At 43.3% G+C, this 18,446-nt stretch overlaps 1 protein-coding gene across 1 annotated transcript in view; it reads right to left on the reverse strand.

The window, feature by feature from the left end:
• The window catches only part of LOC111871818 (G protein-coupled receptor kinase 1), a 202,157-nt gene that overhangs the window by 155,189 nt on the left and 28,522 nt on the right, over positions 1-18,446 (reverse strand). The window contains exon 2 of the mRNA XM_023865183.2: positions 13,354-13,430. Within this exon, the coding sequence (XP_023720951.1) occupies positions 13,354-13,430 (77 nt within the window). The remainder of the gene's footprint in view (positions 1-13,353; positions 13,431-18,446) is intronic.

Here is an 18,446-nt window from a genome sequence, read left to right on the forward strand (position 1 = left end):
GGGGGGGGGGTGATTGGGCCGCTATTTGACGAGTACCTCAAGTTAACGGTTCCCGTCCAATATGCATGCGACCTGATGACGACATAAAAATCAATCGAGTGGGACACATCTGGGATGTCTGGATCATAAAACGGCCACAGATGTTCCGGAAAACTACGCTTCTTATGATCAAAGCTAATCACATGTACACGCAAGTTGCACTACACAATCAGAAAAATCGAATTTTCGTGAGGTAAATGTGTTGCAAGAACACACACTTTGTAACAAACGTCTATCAGGGAAGATGCTGATGGTACAGTAGTTCGATACAGAGTCAGGAGAAGCTCTGAAGAACTCGGAAAAATAGTCTGGGAACCGGAATTCCAATACCGGACATTTATAATAAATAAAAAACGACAGAATCTACCGTATAGACTAAGGCCGCGCCATAACTCAAGCGGTTAGTCTCTGGCTTCCCATCGCGGCGACCCGGGTTCGATCCCGGGTCTTGTCAAGTGAGATTTGTCGTCGACAAAGTGGCGCTGGGGCAGGTTTTCTCCGAGTACTTCGGTTTCCCCTGCCAATCTTCATTCCACCAGTTGCTCCACAATCACCCTCACCTATCATCTGGGGCTGGTAAAATAAGCTACAAGTGGCCGCAGCACAAGGGACTTTAGTCCCACCCCACAGTATGTAGTATGTCCTACATTTTACAGAGAAGAAACAGTCATGCAGAAAGAAGTCTTCTGGGATGTGGCGCCGTGTAGATATTGTGTTAACCGACGTTCCTCCGAAACATCGCTTAACACCACATCTACACGGCGCCACGTCCCAGAAGACTTCTTTCTTCATAGTCACCGCCGTGAAAACCTCAAATCTTACAAGAAACAGTCATATCTGAAATTCGTATGCAAAATAATCATGTAATTTGCGAAAGAAGTTAACATTAAGTTATGCCCCTTTATAAAGAAAGGAATTTCGTGTCACCATTCAAATTCGACTGCTTATCAAGTACAATAATCGCACCAGTAGGCCTTCGGGAAATCAATTTTCTTGCCTTTTACAGCCTGCACTGCACTTTTCGTGAAGTCCATGGTCCATTGCTTTATTTTAGTATAAGCCATCTGAGAGTGAGTAAAAAGTAAAGACTATAAAATAAGATTCTTAATTCCGGATGTTCGAAAGCCGCAACCATGTTAAGTATCTGAAAGTAGGCAATAGTGCTAATCTAAACATGGTAACATTACGGGGAATTTACGCTTTTGGAAACGCTGGAAACATGCGGCATACATTTCATAATGTATATACAATAATTAAGTTTATATAAACAACGTGCCAGTTAAATCTCACGTATGGTTTCGAAACCTTGGCTCAGCCAAAAATATAACATCAGAATTGGCAGAAACACATACAATGACAGTAAAGCGACACAGCTACTTCGACGTCCAATCTACCATTGCTAAGAAATTGGACGGGTAGGAGTTGTGAAGTCCTCTGGCCGCCACCACCACAGTGCTGTCCTCAATTCCTGAATAACCACGCCACCGGAAATATGGGGACTTCACCTTACACTTCGTTTCTTTCCAAGTTTCGCCTGTCAAATACAACATAAGTAGCTCCGGTATTTATTTATGTCCACCGGATAACGGTTGTGTTTTGGATAAGCGGATCTCATGGCGGTGGCTTTTGTGCTGTGAAGCCGCGTAGTTCGAAGACAGCCCAGCGCTTCGGAGCAACGCATTGCCTCCGCCTGTTTCTGCTGGCTCTTTGTTTAGCTTATTTTTCGAATCTGAAGATGGAAGCGATGTTTCCACGAAACTACATGGTGTCACCCAAGAAAGTCGTACTCTTCAACAAAAATATTTTTGCAAAGCTACTAGAACTAAAGATGTCAGAGTGTACGGAGTGAAAAAGCAGCGCTTTTCTTGTATTTCGTTCAACATTACGAAAAATGTTTAAGAAATGTTCAGAAGATATTTATTGAGGACGATCTTGTGTCATGTCCTACCTAAGCCGTCCTTAAAAACCAAAAGAAAACGAGTAAACATGAGCATCGTTGACTTGTAGTACAAACAAAACGATGCAGATAATGTCACTTTGCGAAATCGTTTGGCTATTTCCAGTAGTAAAGGTAAAGATATCCCTCTGTTTAACTAATTAAGCACTACGCCATGAAGGCATATGGGGGAGTGGATGTATAGATCCACATTTTCCTGACTTCGGCTTTAGCTGAAGGTGAATGGTCAGCTTCACGCCCCGGCCGCTTTACCCCCGGGGAAAGAGCCCCCGGCACCAATTGGATAGGAGGTTGGGTATACCCGAGAGTCGGTCTGGACGACGTGGAGATCCTACCGGGACTCGAATTCCGACCCCTCGGTCGTCCAGCTCGTAGCCCGTTCTTATACCGACTACGCTATTTCCAGTAGTACCTCTGAGAACTACCGACAGAAAATTAGCTCGTAAACAATAAAATAGACTATAAAGCGTTTTATTTTCCGCGATACAGCACACTGTAGTCCGGTGAAAGTGAACAGACGTTTCGGACTAACATATCGCCTCGTTCTTCAGGGTCGCAGAGTAAGCCAAGCAATAAACCAGCATGAAGCAGACAGAAAGCAGAGTAGAAGATAAAACTGTACTGCGGAGCTCTGTTTGCTGCCTGCGTCATCCTCACATTCGACACTGTGCAGTCCAGCCACTGACGTCATAAGATAAACCACAAAAAATCGCGCGTCACTGACATTCAAGAGGCAATTCCAAGCAGCACAAGTGGAAGTTCCTTCACATTACCATTCTCAGCAACAAACTCAGAAGCCAAATATAGTTTACAGCTTCTCTTATCTTATATAGGTTTTGCAGTATTTCCCCACTCGAAAAATTATTATTCCCGTTTAAATCACAAACAAGCCAATACAAATCGCTAATCATAACAGTAATTATATTTAGTTCAAATTCTTTTTACAATTTCCAGTGCTCATATAACTTTCCCGGTATAGAAAACCGAAATTAACGGCCTTGGGGATTCGTTGCGCTGACCAACGCGACACCCTCTTTATGCAAAAGTTGGCACTAACTTCGCCGACAAGCGGCGGTCGCTCGGTCGGTATAGTTCGCTTGCGGACTAAAATCACGGAGTTATTTTTTTCATGTAAATTTCACACGAGATGGTCATATTTACAGGAATGTTGGTATCCGTTTCAAAGCGCGGTACCTGCCAGTGCTGAATGCCAGCTTGACAGACTGAACCTGCAATCAATAAAGCATCTATAGCCAAACATGGCGCTAAATATGGCAAACAGTGTTACCTTACAACAGTAATGGTACTTCTTGTGTTAAAAAGAAAGCACACGTTCTTCTTTTAGTTAGATACATAAAAAGGCTGTCCCTGTGCTTAACTAATTAAGCACTACGCCAAGAAGGTGTATGGTGGAGTGGATGTATAGATCCACATTTTCTTTGACTCGGCACTAGTTGGAGGTGAGTTGTCAGCTTCACGGCCCAGCCGCTTTAACCCCGAGGAAAGAGCCCCCAGTACCCATTGGATAGGAGATTGGGTGGACCACAGAGCCGGTCTGGACGACGTTAAGAAGAGAAAATTCTTGAATATACCAGGACTAGAACTCCGACCCCTTGGTCGTCCAGCCCGTAGCCAGCCGCTATACCGACTACGCTATCCGGAATCCTAGTTAAATATATACGCAAATCGAAAATGAAGCTCGTACTTAAAACAAACACGGTCCAATCCCGATTTCACCACAAACAGAGCGGTAAAACAAAAGCCACATTCCACCCGAGCCAAGTGGCACCATCAGGGCCGCCAACATCACAGCACCATTCCACAAGTGCACTAAGTTACACATGCATGAGAAGCTAAGCATAATTCCGTAAGTTCCGCTGAATATCAGAGTTTGTTGTTCTGGCGACAGATTCTTCTGAACAATGTGACAGACCTAGGGTACCCATGACTTGATGAGCTCAAGTGCTTAAAAGGCACATACCTTAACATGGATTTGAGAAAGTAGGCGAGCTAGTGCATGCGTTCACAGTTGTTACGAACGTGAAGTAGCTGTACTCTGACTACACAGACTTTGTTTATTCCTAGACAGATTTGCTTCCATGCAGTATTCTGAAAATTACTATTATTCTTATTTTACGGGTGGTATCATGACAGATAAACAATTATTCGCTAAGTATTCTGAAGGAAGCGGTCGTGGCCTGTTGGATCCCGAGATTCGCTTAAGGAAAGCCATGAAAACCCTAGTCGAGTCAGCAGATGTCGACTCAGATCCGAATCGAACATTTCTCGAACACGAATCTACAGCGTTACTGCTCCCCCAAGCAACCAGGTTAATTACTGCGGAAAGTACCACTACTTCAGTGCATTTTAGCTCTTGAATTCTCTCTCCCGTGTCTGTTTGGTGTAAAGATTGAAAAATCCTTATGTAACTTTTCTGTTTCTGCTTAACAAATTAATATTCAGATATTACGTCAACAAATATCTGACAATGTTGTCGTACAACCCAGTGGTCCTTGAATTAAGGCATGTCTAAGAACACAGAAGACTGGTTATTATAACCATCCACAAACATTCACAACTACACGGGGGTGTACGAGGTAGCGTACTTAGTTGAGGCACCATGCTATAAGCCGGAAGGCAGCGAGTGCGAGTCCCGATGTCACTGGATTTTTCAATTTACCTAATACTTCCAGCAGCAATATGGACCTGGGATCGATTCTGCCTCTAACAAAAACGAGTACCAGGATTCATGGGGGTAAAGAGCGACCGGAGCGTAAGACTGACAATCTCACAGCCATCTGTGAGCCGAATGCCTAGAAAATGTGGGAGCCTCGGTGTCTCACAATCCTATGGGCCTCCAAGGTCTGTTAAAGGGATAGCTTTATCTTTTATATCCTTGTATCATCTTCACCTACACTATATGGTCTGTAACAATGATATATGTATATACAGGGTGTTTCACGACTTTAGGGCATAACTGCAGGAGGTGATTTCCTAGGTCTTTGTGATCAAAAAAGTTCATATAAACATGTGTCCGATTTTGGACGGTTACGGAGTTATGACCGTCTTTTCATTCCCGTACACGCCCTCGTGTGAACCGCGTGGCAGCTGGCTGGTCGCTATTTTTAGCCAGCTACAGACAGACCGCTCTCGTTATCTCGACACTTGAGATGTACCTAAGGCGGGGTGGGTTGGTATGTCCGGCGCGGTTCACAACCGAGCGGCAGCCTGTGTCGCNATCATCATTGTTACAGACCATATTTTCCAGGATGGTTTCTGTACATCAAATACGTTAAAAAATTAATATCAATATGTACCGTGAGGGACTTCCTTAAAAAGTTACAGCTATTTTAATTTCAACTTCCATGGCCACACCTTAAATACCTCCTAAGGTTAACGGGTTGTGTAAAAGAAAAAAAGGGGGGGCCATTAATAACCTCTTTGTTGTATTTTCTTCTCAGAGACGCTCAAAATGGCCTTCATGTTCGCGGATACACTATTCTCTCTGAGTTAAAAGAAACTATCAAGCGATCAAGCATTATTTCACTTACAAATTGTTAAATTCGAGACCACTATACCTCTCCATATAAAATGTACTGGTATAGGCCTGGTTTAGAATATCCCCATAGAAAAGAAAAACAAGATGATTATGGTCACCTGATTGTGCGGGTCAGGCAACCGGAACTTCACTCCCGCGACCAATCCAGGGTCCAGCCACTGACGCCCTTCACACCCTGATATAGTGGAGCTCCGTCGTATTTCAACCAGATGTGAAATGCGTGCTGAAGGACAGGTCTTCAAATAGTCCACTCAAGTATGTTCGAAGAAAACTTAACTGATCGCCGCCACCTACTCATGACGTAACATGTGAGAAGGTACGAGGCAATCCCTAGATTTCTAGTCCACAAGATTATCGAAAACTCTAAAAAAATTATGATCTGATTTTCAGAACGTGATAGCAGGAGCTGACACTGTCTGATGGTTAACTCAGAGTTAAACTCAAAGTTACGTTAAGACCGACGGTGAGTCGACCAGTCTGTCTTGGTGTCAAGAACCCATCTGGGGCTCAAGAGCAGGTTTCTATTACTGTCAGACAGTTGCGGGTTTGTTAACGTGCGGCGCCAACTTTGACGAGAGGACGGGTCTGTCGTTTACAATTGCTGTTGGCCCTAGCCAGTGCAGTAATTCTCGAGTCCGAGTCTTGCGGGATTCGTGACAAAATGTTACTGTCTCAGATTCGAGCCCCCAAACCTGGAGGGCCAGGACCCTGTATTTATATCAACCCTGGTGGACCAGTTATACCTCGAGGGCACTGGGCATATTTACTTGTTTTATGAATAGAAACCGTCGTGTGAAATATGGCATGTAGCGTATGTGCGTGTCTGCACACATGAGAGCTGTCCGCAGCTCTTAGACCTCCAGTGAGCTACCCCATAGGACTCAGAATGCAGTACGGCCGGGCCCTCGGCCAAATCGCGTCTAGCTCTGAGCCCTGCCTGGGATCCTGATCAGACTCTGACGTACAGCAGACATCTGCGGTTTGTTTCCATTTAGGTTTCTCCTCTCAAAGGACAAGGAAGAATCGGCGTGTTGATATGAGCGAAGTGTGACGCACAATACCACGAAGGCTCTCCCTCACTTCCTCACGAGCCTGTAACCGGACTTCAAAAAAGGGCAAATCTATCATACTGTGACACCAAACCCGAAAGCCGGAATAGTGAAACACGAGGATACATCCATTGCTAGGTAACTGTTCGGCAAAAACATTTTCGCGACAACGAATATGCAAGCAACAATCGAATAACTCCCACTGCTATGCAACGGCGCTGTAAACACGCCGTCTCAACAACAGGGAAGTTGTGTTTTCTGCTTGGTCCGTGCAGAGGGGCTATATAAAGGAAAAACAATTCACACACTCACGACTCCTGCCTACACTTTATAGGTCACTGTCACACACAGTCTAGTGTTCTCAGTCTATTAGTCTCCATTAGTCGTTACATGGTAACGGCTTACAACGGCGGACGTTCCCCTTCCTCTGGGCTCCCGAACTATCCCAGTGCCTCAGCTACCAGCTTCTCACAGCAACGGCTTACGACTGAACTGCAGTTCTCTAACTCCCAGACTGGTGGCCATGTCACAACACCCTCCTTGTCTTCTCTTCACAGAATCACCAAATTAGACACTCTATACAAGTATTAATTATAACAATCTGGAATTAATTTCAGCGCTCATCTGCACCTGTGTCGCTTTCCTCAGCGGAAATGTAGAACACCCGTTTATGTTTTCCTCGTCACAAAACGACAGCACTTCATTAACGTGTCTTTCTTCACTGTGTACAACTCTGTTTGGCATTCAATACACCGTCTGCGGTATCAATAACTCCATCAGGCTCAGTTCGGGAACAATGTGAACTCCAAGGTTGTGACCAACAAAAGCGTGAGGGCGGAGGATACCTGAGTAGAGGGGGAAGAGGTGCTATCCAAAAGCAGGAATGGAACTGAAATGCCCATATGCAATTAAAATGTTCTGCAGGATTCGGAATCAGCCGGCGACACTATATGAACAACCAGCAAGATGAGAGACGCTAAACCAGCAATGCGATAAAAGCGACCTTATATGGCCATCAAGGAGAAGAATTTTATCCGCTTAACGTGGAACATGCAGTAGACGAAAGCGTATCTGTGTGGAATAATAACTCTGCTCCAGAGAATATAAAAGCAAGAATTCATAACAGACATAAACCGTTAAGCGTCAAATGCAAGATTAAACAGAAGTTACAGAAAATAAACCCAATACTTATTGTTTCCAGTTCGTATCATGTACTTCAAGCCACATTGTGACGCTTTGAATCTACATGAAAGAAAGAAGGCACTTGCTCCCGAATAGATTTACAACCATACCTGCTGAGCAACGGAAGTACAAAGAGTTGGACAACATTACATATGTAGGAACTTATTCTCAGGGTGACAACTGCGTGATATATCAAGGCCGGTTGTATTTCACGTGGGCTTCCAGTCAGAAAACTATAACTCCGTCCAGTATAGGTTATGCGTGAAAACTGAGTTTCTATGATGGTACCATACAGAGAACTTGTCTCTTTAGTGATGAATTCTATTCCGATACTACCTGTTGTAACAATAGCCGTGAAACAGGGCACGGGCACAGGTGTTAGGCATCTTGTGTCTGGAGTTCTTTCAAGGTTTTTATCGTCTGTCTTAACTCTCGAAGATAGTTTGGCTCTGTTTGATTTATATATCCTATCTTGAGTTAGTTCTGGTGTCATCCCGCGCTGAGGCGGGGTCGAAAACCTCCACCGCAGATGTGCGAGTTGTAGGAGGCGACGAAAATGGATGTCTCGAATCTGAGACAGTAAAATAGTCGCCAGTCCCACGGGACTCGGACCAGAGAATGACTGTGCTGGCGAGGATCAGCAACTATTATAAGCGACAAACCCGTCCTCTCGTCAGAGAGAGAGAGACCCACATAAAAAACTGCAACTGTCTGACAATAATAAAAATCTGGTCGTAAGCCCAGATGGGTGCTTTATTCAATGAGAGACTAGCCGACTAACCTTCGGTCATAACATAAAACTCAGACTCAGTTCTGGTGTCCGGAGATAGGGACTAGCTCTATCGATTGGGCCCAACTGACTAGGTTCCACCTGAAGACTCAATCTCCGAAAAGATACGTTTAAAGTAAAAACACGACGATGGATACTGACCAGAAACATAATAATTTTATTAATATACCACTGTCGCCACTGTCACAGGGGCACGAGGTAGCGTAGTTGGTTGGGGTACTATGCTACAAGCCGGAGTGTCGCGGGTTCAAGTCCCGATGAGGTCACTGGATTTTTTTCGATTGACCTAATCCTTCCAGCCGCACTATGGCCCTGGTGTCGACTTAGCCTCTGAGGGAAATGAGTACCAGGAATATTCTTGAGGGTAAAGGGCGGCCGGCGCGTAGGGCTGACAACCCTGTCGCCATCTATGATCAGATTATCTAGAAAATGTGGGAACCTCAACATCTCACAATCCTATGGGCCTCCTCGGCCTGTTGCAGGGATAACTTTACTTTTTACTTACTTACTTACCACAGTCACAAACGTTTAGATCTTATTTACACAATGCGTGTATAGCTGACGATGAAACCACAGCTCAATGTAGCAGACCATTAGGAACAGGCAGACGGAAAGACAGCATTAAATTCGGCTGAGAAAAGTGAGGCGTGGATTAAAACGCCTAAGGACTGAATCCGACGGCGGGATCTTGTACACGTGTGCTAAAGACTCTAGTTCAACAAAGTCAGAGAAAGGGAATTTTATAACTTTCCGTGTAAAACTCTACACAGAGTTAGCGATGCAGCATGCAACTTTCCAGGGGAAACTCTCACAGGTGTCGAGATTTAACCAGCAATGTGAAGGTAACCAAACGAAACACTCTACAGCAGGGATTTTCAGACTTTGTCGTACCGCGACTCACTACGCCTCTCCCCCAATGAACAAAGCTACTGATGCCATTAGGATTAAGAGAGAGAAGTACAGCACATTCATCTTTATCGGAGTCCGCAGTCTTCAGCTACGTTCTCCAGAAGAACTTGCTGAGTTACAAACAAACAACGTAATGTTAGTCCGCAAGAGAACTATACCGACGGAGCGACCGCAGCTTTTCGGCGAAGTTAGTGCCAATTTTAGCGGATAGAGGGTGTCACGTGGTCAGTGCAACGAATCCCCACGGCCGTTAATTTCGGTGTTCTAGACCGGAGCTGCGATTTCCTTGAAATAGCCCCTCAATTATGCTCACGATGCTGAGCGAACCCTGTTCCAGACCCACTACTTCTCATAAAATCTGGTAGCGGTGGGAAGCGAAGCCGGACCTCTGAATCTGTAGCCAGGAACTGTGACCACTAGACCACATAGGCGGTCTTACTGAGTTACTGAACCGCCAAAACAATGCGTGGATAAAACTACCGTATTTACGCATGTATAGGCCGCACATTTTTTGCCAAAAATTCAAGAGGAAAACTGGGGTGCGGCTTATATTCGAAATATTCGAAATCACATTTCATTTAAAAAAAATATATTCATAATTAGTAATACAGGGTGTTCTACTCCTGAAATAATATTCCAAGAAAATTATTTTTTCTATAATTTATGTCTGAAAATTGTGCTGCGGCCTATACATGAGTAAATACGGTATATCTTTAAACAATCGTTGAGAAGTCATGGGCGCCTCAAAGACTTTGTCACGATCTCTTGGACGGGGGAGGAAGTGGCAACTGACAGTTTAAGAAACCAGGTCTTACAGTGTTCATATATTCCCTGAATACCTTCTATTCTGCACGTCCGGACAGTGCTGATGAACATCAAATGTAGGTTCACGCAAGTTAAAAGCTATCAGGAGGTTGACGACCTACATCTACTGTAGCCTAGTTTCTATTCGCCCTGTTCGGATATTTCGGTGTTTCTCAACCGCTGTACCACGTAAAAAGTTCCCCCGAGAATTTCCTGTGTAGTCTAGTGTCATACCTCGAATACGAAATTTAACCGAAATCCTTCCACAGTTTAAATGTGAAACATGCTGACGGACAAACACGACCTCCCATTACGCGTTTATTTTATGCATATATGCATAAGGCATAGGTTTAATGCAATTGTCTATTTCCTTCAGTTTAGTTAAACGCAAAGTATTGGTGTGTGGGGGGGGGAATGGCAATGTCGAAATTCTAGTTAGAAATTCTATTTTACAACAAAGCCGAATTCCGGAAAGTCTTCAATGGCCCTTTCCCTACCTGCATGCATGCAGGTGAATATACTGGGAACACAGACGGTATGGCGTTATCATACGGCCCGGATATTCAGTTCAGGGCTCTCAAAGGAAACAGTAATAAGTTGTAGGCCGTGAAGTAGAGCCACTGCTGGGAAAGCGTGCAGTGGAACTAGCGGAAATATTTTGGAAAATGGGCATTCTGCAATAGGTATCTTTAGTACATTCAGCCTGTTGGTAGCACTCTTAGAGCTGTTGGATCGTTCTGCTCAACCAGAGATTCCTTGAAAAACTGACAGTTACTCAGTCGGTCAAGAAACTATTTGTCTTTAAGGAACAAAAAAAGTAAATGATCGTATTCACAAAAGTCATTTATCGTAGAGCCTTCTATGAGCTAGCTTAATCCGCACTTTCACATTCTATTTCTCAAAGTTTAACTTTAATATCATCCTCAGATCTATTTGTATATCTCTCACACAATTTTCGCTTTGGGGTATTCATGCTTCATCCCCTTTTGCGTGCTACATGTTCCGCCAATTTCATTCGCAGCGACATATTCATGACCGGCCTGGGAAGCCACTGAAGTGACATGACGAATGATCTGAAAGTGACGTAAACGTGTTTATAATACTGATGTGGGACAGCAGCGCCGTGACAAGTGCGCTCGTCTCGGTCCCTTGAAGAAGCATCAGTCATTCTGAATTAGCTGGATGTAGTCAACATCAGGAGAAAATATGAACACTGCCAAGCTAACATGTGTAATCATAACACCTATGTCATGATCAAATAACAAGTACTTGCTGCAATTAGGTAAAAGGGAAAAGGTCCGCTTATTCTTAAATAAGCATACGTCATGAACACGTGTAGCGTGCAAATAAACGCTATCACTTCCCGCTGACATTTCGGTGGGATTTTTCCCCTAGATTTTCCTCAACGTGTATACTGCTGAACTCAGCAAAACTAAAACCCAGATTACCATATTTTTCCTATTAAAGAATGAAAATTAACTACATGAAGCAAAGTAAGAAGCTACCAGTTGCTCAGCTATTCAAGAAATTCCCTATATTTTATTAACCCAAACGTGCACTGGTGTGTCCACAAGAGCCAGTCCATATCCAGTACCAGTACTTACAAATCCAAGTTTACTTCATTCACCCATACACGCTAAGTCTTCAAATTGCTCTCTTACTTTCAGGTTATGCGACTAAAATTTTGGATGAATTTCTCATCTCTCAAGCGTGCAACATGCCCTGCCCATATCGTAAATCTCGAATTGACCATCGCTGAAGTCTCTAATCACGCATTTTTTTCAACCTTCCGACACTTCCTCCATCCAAAGTCCAAATATTCTCCTCAGTACCGTGTTCTGAAACACCCTAATCCGCGTTCTGTCCTCAACAGTTTTGTAAATTCCTATCCTTACCTTTTTAGACAGCAGATGGGACCACATAAGCTTCCGTACCAAACGGTAGCAAATATTCCCCAAATTTAGCCTGATCCTAATTTCTTCCACATGTTAGCACTACTACAAAATGCTTTAACTCTGTCATAACTCTCAAATGATTTTATGGTCTATTTTTATTTTACGCTTCGGTTATGCATGTTGGTGACACACATAAACATACACTTCACTTGCGGCTAATTCAGCTTATATGGTTTTCTTAACGATATTACGTCATCGTTCAATAAGCTAGGTCAGACTTTCAACAGGAAGTTGCTGATTTTACCAGCATCACTATCGAATTCTGAGAACAAATATACAGAGAAAAATGATTTCTGTGCATATGTACCACTGCCTGCATATCAGAAAACTTTATCTCAAATTTCTGATCCCAACAGGGTAGATTTTAATCCACTTCAATGGGAAATATACAAATATGACAATTTAATGTATACTTCTATCTGTACACAAGAGGCGTAATGTAACACTGCATAAAGGCAACTTAAAAAATGAGAGACGTTGTAAGTAAATTCCAAACGTGTAACACTCTGAAGAAAGCAGTTCTTCTGGGATTTGGCACCGTGTATATGTGGTGTTAACCGACGTTTCGGAAGAACGTATCGCCTCCATCTTCAGGGTAGAAGAAAAATATAAGAATTCTGCAAGCGAAGAGACCGTGAGAACCGGTAAAAGCTAAAAAGCTAAAAGCTTTTACCGGTTCTCACGGTCTCTCCGCTTGCAGAATTCTTATATTTTTTCTTCTACCCTGAAGATGGAGGCGATACGTTCCTCCGAAACGTCGGTTAACACCACATATACACGGTGCCAAATCCCAGAAGACTGCTTTCTTCATAGTCACCGCCGTGAAAGCCTCAAATCTTACACGTGTAACACTCTCTTCCCATTTACAACTACACATTCGCAATTCAGGAGTGCCATTTAGCTTCGAGGTAAACAATGCATAGTTACTCATTATTAATCTTCGCCATAATGGTGCAGCAGCAGGACAAGTGTGACTTCCGTACTGTACACTTCCTTTGCTTTGCTTGGCCTGCTGCCACACGCCACGCACCCACGAAGTTACGGACTCAACAGGGGTCCCACGGCCTTCTTGCTGTTTTGTAACAAAGCCATATTGTACAAGTACTCACCTAACATTTGGTTGAAGATTTTATCGAAGTTCACTTCATTCTTCTTCTCCAGATATTTATGCATTACACTCCGCACACTGAAACAAAAGAAGAACTGGTAAACAGAAACGTATTAATCGTTCACCCACTGCAAAACTAACGCATTCAATGCAGAAACTGCCAACTGCAACACCGTCATAGTTCAAGGTACAGAATTTCCCTGCTTTCTATAAAACTGAACCTTATCATGTTCATAAAACATGTCAGTAAACTCTGTACTTAACAGATCCTCCCCTTTTTACCCTTACACTTTGGGGGACGGTCGCTGCCTTTGTCTCTGGTTCCGTTGTTGTGTTCTCAGTGCTCCCAAGGTGGAATGGGGTGTCCAAGCATAGCTTCAGTAAGAACACACAAATCTCCAAAATAAGCATTTAATAACAATCAATAACAAAATTAAAAATAAGTAGGACTTCAAGCACTGCTTTAGTACTTCTAATATGAAACAAATCTATGCCCTCGACTGCAACCCAAGAAAAGAAAGATATACAAAGGGTAACCGCAAGGAACCGTCTATGTAACCCAGATCTAGAAAATGATCAAACTCACGTATCACTGCGAGACTACCCAAGTCGCAATGTTACAATCATTACCCCGCCGCACAACACTAAATGGGACAACAGCGAGACCAAATAAATAACATAACACCCACAAAGCCCTCATTACAACATCCCCAATACTCGTAAGAATAACTTACATACCGTTGATATTTTGGAACAACGATAACAAATCAAAATCTGGCTCAGGAGGAAATTAAGTGACTCTGCTACCATTCAGTCCTGAACATTTTGTCTTTTCGTCTGCTGTCCAAAAACATAAAAATTAGAATATAAAAATCTATAGTTTTGCCTGTGGTTCTGTATGGGTGTGAAAGTTGGTCTCTGACATTAAGGGAGTAACACAGACTGAGGGTGTCTGAGAATACGGTGTTGAAGAGAATGCTTGGACCGAAGAGAGATGAAGTGACAGGAGGTTGGCGAAAACTGCATAATTAGGAGCTTCATAAGTTGTACTCTTCTCCAAGAATAAGGATGAGGATGAGGTGGGAAGGGCATGCAGCACGACTGGGGCAGACGAGGAATGTATATAGGATATTGGGTGGGAAAGCCAGAAGGAAAGAGACCACCTGGAAGACCAAGACGTAGGTTCCTGTTCTCGAACACCCTCAGTCTATGTTACTAAGGTTCTACACAGAATTTAATTTGGTTTGGTTTAAGTGCAGACGGTCAGTGAAACGATGGTACTGCTCTTGGAGCGAATAAGTACAGTGCGAGCTAGGCGAACAATGACAGGAGAGTAAAGTGAAAATATACAACTTGGTACGTTCACGTTAAAATTAAAATAACAGTAAGTGGACTTCGGAAGCGGCCTCCGTAGTCTAGAGGTAACGTTCCCACCTCATGACTCGTAGTACGCGGGTTCAAATACCCGGCGGAGGTCGTCGAATTTTTAAGGGCGGAAAAATTCAGGGAACTAGTCCTCCGGGAGGGACTTTAAGCCGTGGGTCCCGTGTCGTAGCTTTACGGCACGTAAAAGAATCTCATGTCTCCAAAGGAGGTCACTGAGCCAAATGACGTTTCCCACCCGACAGCAGTCTCTAATACCTCTGGTAGATGGGGAAAGCATTATAGATACCTCTCAGCTAGTAGAGCCGGTCTCGCTGGCTGGGCGGGACTGATGGTAACCACCAGTACCGGTAGGATATAGAGACTGGTAGAAATCATAGAGGGAAGCACAATGGACCAATACAGGTCTAAGTGCATGGGGAAACCCACCCTCTCCAATAACTAACTAAGTGGACTTCGGTGTCAGTAGTTCTGCCACTATCCGCATTGCCACGTGTGTATTCTGACGGCGTGACACACGCGTATGAAACTTCTATTGAATGGGCAGACGTCTGAACTGGAAAATAGTTTAACAAATGTTGCAGACTACAGGTACACACTACAGTACAACCGTCTTTCAATATCTTACAGATAGAAACCGAATATTGAAGCTCCGCAGAGAGGAAGTTCTGTGAGTGATGAAAAGAGCAACGGCCATACAAGATTATCGAAATCGAAATGCCAACCTCACAAAAGAAACAGGACACAAATATGTGATATTTTAATACATCTTGGAACCGACGCTGACCAGCGCACTACATCAAAAAAAATCCTAAGTAAAGTTCAACATTGTAAAAGGCCGTACCATAGCTCATGCGGTTAGTCGCTGGCTTCCCACTGTGGCGACCCGGTTCGATCCCACGTCAGGTCGTGTGGGATTTGTGGCGAACAAAGTGGCGCTGGGGCAGGTACTTCGGTTTCCCCTGTCAAATCTCATTCCACCGACTGTTTCACACTCATCATCATTAGATCATCATCTAAAAACCTGGGCTGGTACAATAGGCCAATGAGTGGCCGACGTACCAAGTGGATTCAGTCTCACCCCAACCCAAAAAACTAAACACTGTAAAACTGTTGAACGAATGGAAGATGAGCAGCTAAAGCGACATTTGAACTAGAACGCGCACATGCATTTCGCTAAGTGACGAAACAGCAGCAAATCATATCGATATAGCAGAGAATCGCGAGATTAGGCTAGATATGTCAGCTCTTCCTGCAAGACATGTAACAGCGGGGGGGGGCACGGCAGAGATTACGCATGCCTATGAATTTCTGGAGTACATCAGCTTCGTCACAGTTCATGGATGATATGCGCAAATCGTCTTTTCATCCGCTGGCAGTAGCCTCGCTAATCCGGAGTAATTGAAGGGGGAGGGGGGAAGGTCATCCGGATTGAAGCAAAAAGTTGCCCTAAAAGACAAAAAAATAACTTAGAACACAGTCAAATGGAAAATTAATGACGTAAGTAGTGCTGATGAAAATAAATAACAAAATATCACTGTAGATCCTTTATTTAAAAATTATAAAAATAAAATGCACTTAATCTTGATAGAAGACTCAGAAATTGTGCTTGTTTCTGAATATAATAATGTAGGTTTGAAGAAACTGTCAAGTTTTCTCTGAACAGACATCTGCCTTCCTAAATACCATGTATTTTTTAAAGTATGTACGCATTTTTCATATTTCGATCCGAATTGACTGCAACCGCATTAGCGTGAGTTTACTGTACAGACATTTCGGTACACAAAATTTTCACTTTGTACATACCACCACACTAGGAAGATGTTTACAAAACTTATGTTTGTTTGAGTTTTTATACTGACTGCTGGCGAGAGCGTCTTCATTGTGATAGCTTCAAGCAATTTTATGTTGACAGTGACCCCGGCCTGCAGAAGATGACGTCCACTTACGATGGACTTCTGATGACGGGGAAAAAATATGGAACAGCAGGCCTGCTGCGACATGAAATTGAAAACTTGTCGTAAAAACAGGCCGTTTCTTGCAGAGATCTTAGAATAAGTGAAGCTTGGAAACATGTGTCAATAATGCATGATACTGAAACTGTGTGTACACTGTTCTGTTGCGTATCTATGAAGGAAGAAAAGTGAAAACTGGACGAGGTTAAAGAATGAAGATTCATTCGCTTTTGGACCCTTGGGCGACGTAAGGTATTCTCAAGACACGTCGCAGTAAGTGTACTAATGGGAAACTGTAAAATGTTGATCGACTACTACTGAAAAGAAGTTGAAAACTGCAACGATCTATTAATAATAGAGAAATTCACAGTACAACGTTTCACTGATGGTTCTGAACAATGTTCTATGTGAGACGCATTACTAACAAAATCCTCTCAGAGAAGTTGTTTGATAGCAATCCAAGCTATGAAATTTGCAAAGGGCTAGATTAATAAACCGAGGCCCCTGCATGCAGGCGAAGACATTTACTGAAGAGGCTGAATCACGAGACCGTTCTGGCTGGTGCCGACAAAGCTACTGTGATTCTTCGATTACTTCAAGTACTGCATGAACGCTTAGGTAGCGAATTTCCAGAGCGGTACGCATTTTATCACATTCCAATCCCGAAGATAATTGATTCTAAATCTGGAAAAGACGGCGTTACGCGACTGATAAAGACATATTTCACGTTTTAATTATGAAATTTCAAATTTGTGGTTCTCAAAAAGTCGGTAACGGCTCAATTCCAGCACTCACTGATTTGATGAGCCATATTCTCAGCCGAATAATTTCAAGAGATGTCCATCCATCTAAAATTTCCACTGGTCCCTATACTACGCCAGCTCAATCCAGTCCATATCACCCCAGCCTACTTCTCAAAGTTCCATTTTAATATTATCCTCCCACCTACGTGTTTAAGCAGTCTTACTAAATTTAATATGCAGATTAATACATGTTAACTGAAAAGCACGAATGTACGTTTTAATGGCAAATAAACGTACTGAGAAAGGAATCCGCATGACTTCTGTTCCAACCGATCAGGCAGCACAGAACACTGCCAGGAACTGTTATAATTTCTCAGGTTACGCAAACATTTAAAACGTCTGAAGCCCAACGTAAGTAAGTCATTACAACCTACTAAATTCTTAATATGCCATCTTAAGTTGCTCGAGATGTAGACATGTTATGTAAAGGTCAGAAATCGCAATAAAAGCGACGCGATCTACTGATTACAGCATCTAAACATGGGGAGCTCAAGAGGATGACTTGGTTCGCTGCCTTAGCTAAATGTGCAATTCAACTGACAAGTCACAGAATCCCTCTGGTAACAGCATCTTCTGGCATGTACAGAGATGAGTCAAGTCCTAATGCCAGTTAGCTTACAGCCGCACAGCACCGCCCATGTAGGACTACACAGTGGGTCGGCCGTTCATCTCTCAATCTTCTTTCTCTCTATCGATCCACTTATGAGTTCATGATAATAAAATTACAACCCCTCACTTCCGTCTCGATGACAACGGACCGTCCCAAGGAGCACCGTCCCTTTTATCGCTTCCTTACTGAGTTCAGCCACCTTTTTGTGTCTCTTTTCTAACTGCGATATACGCCAGGATCTCTAAAGGAATCAACAGACCGGACCGATGTTTTCCAATGGAATACACGTGCCTTCCGAATTCGTTCGCTGCTGCTTCGCGTATATAATTCGCATTGAATTTAG

This window comes from Cryptotermes secundus, unplaced genomic scaffold, assembly GCF_002891405.2.
Source record: "Cryptotermes secundus unplaced genomic scaffold, Csec_1.0 scaffold873, whole genome shotgun sequence".
NCBI classification, from domain to species: Eukaryota; Metazoa; Arthropoda; class Insecta; order Blattodea; family Kalotermitidae; genus Cryptotermes; species Cryptotermes secundus.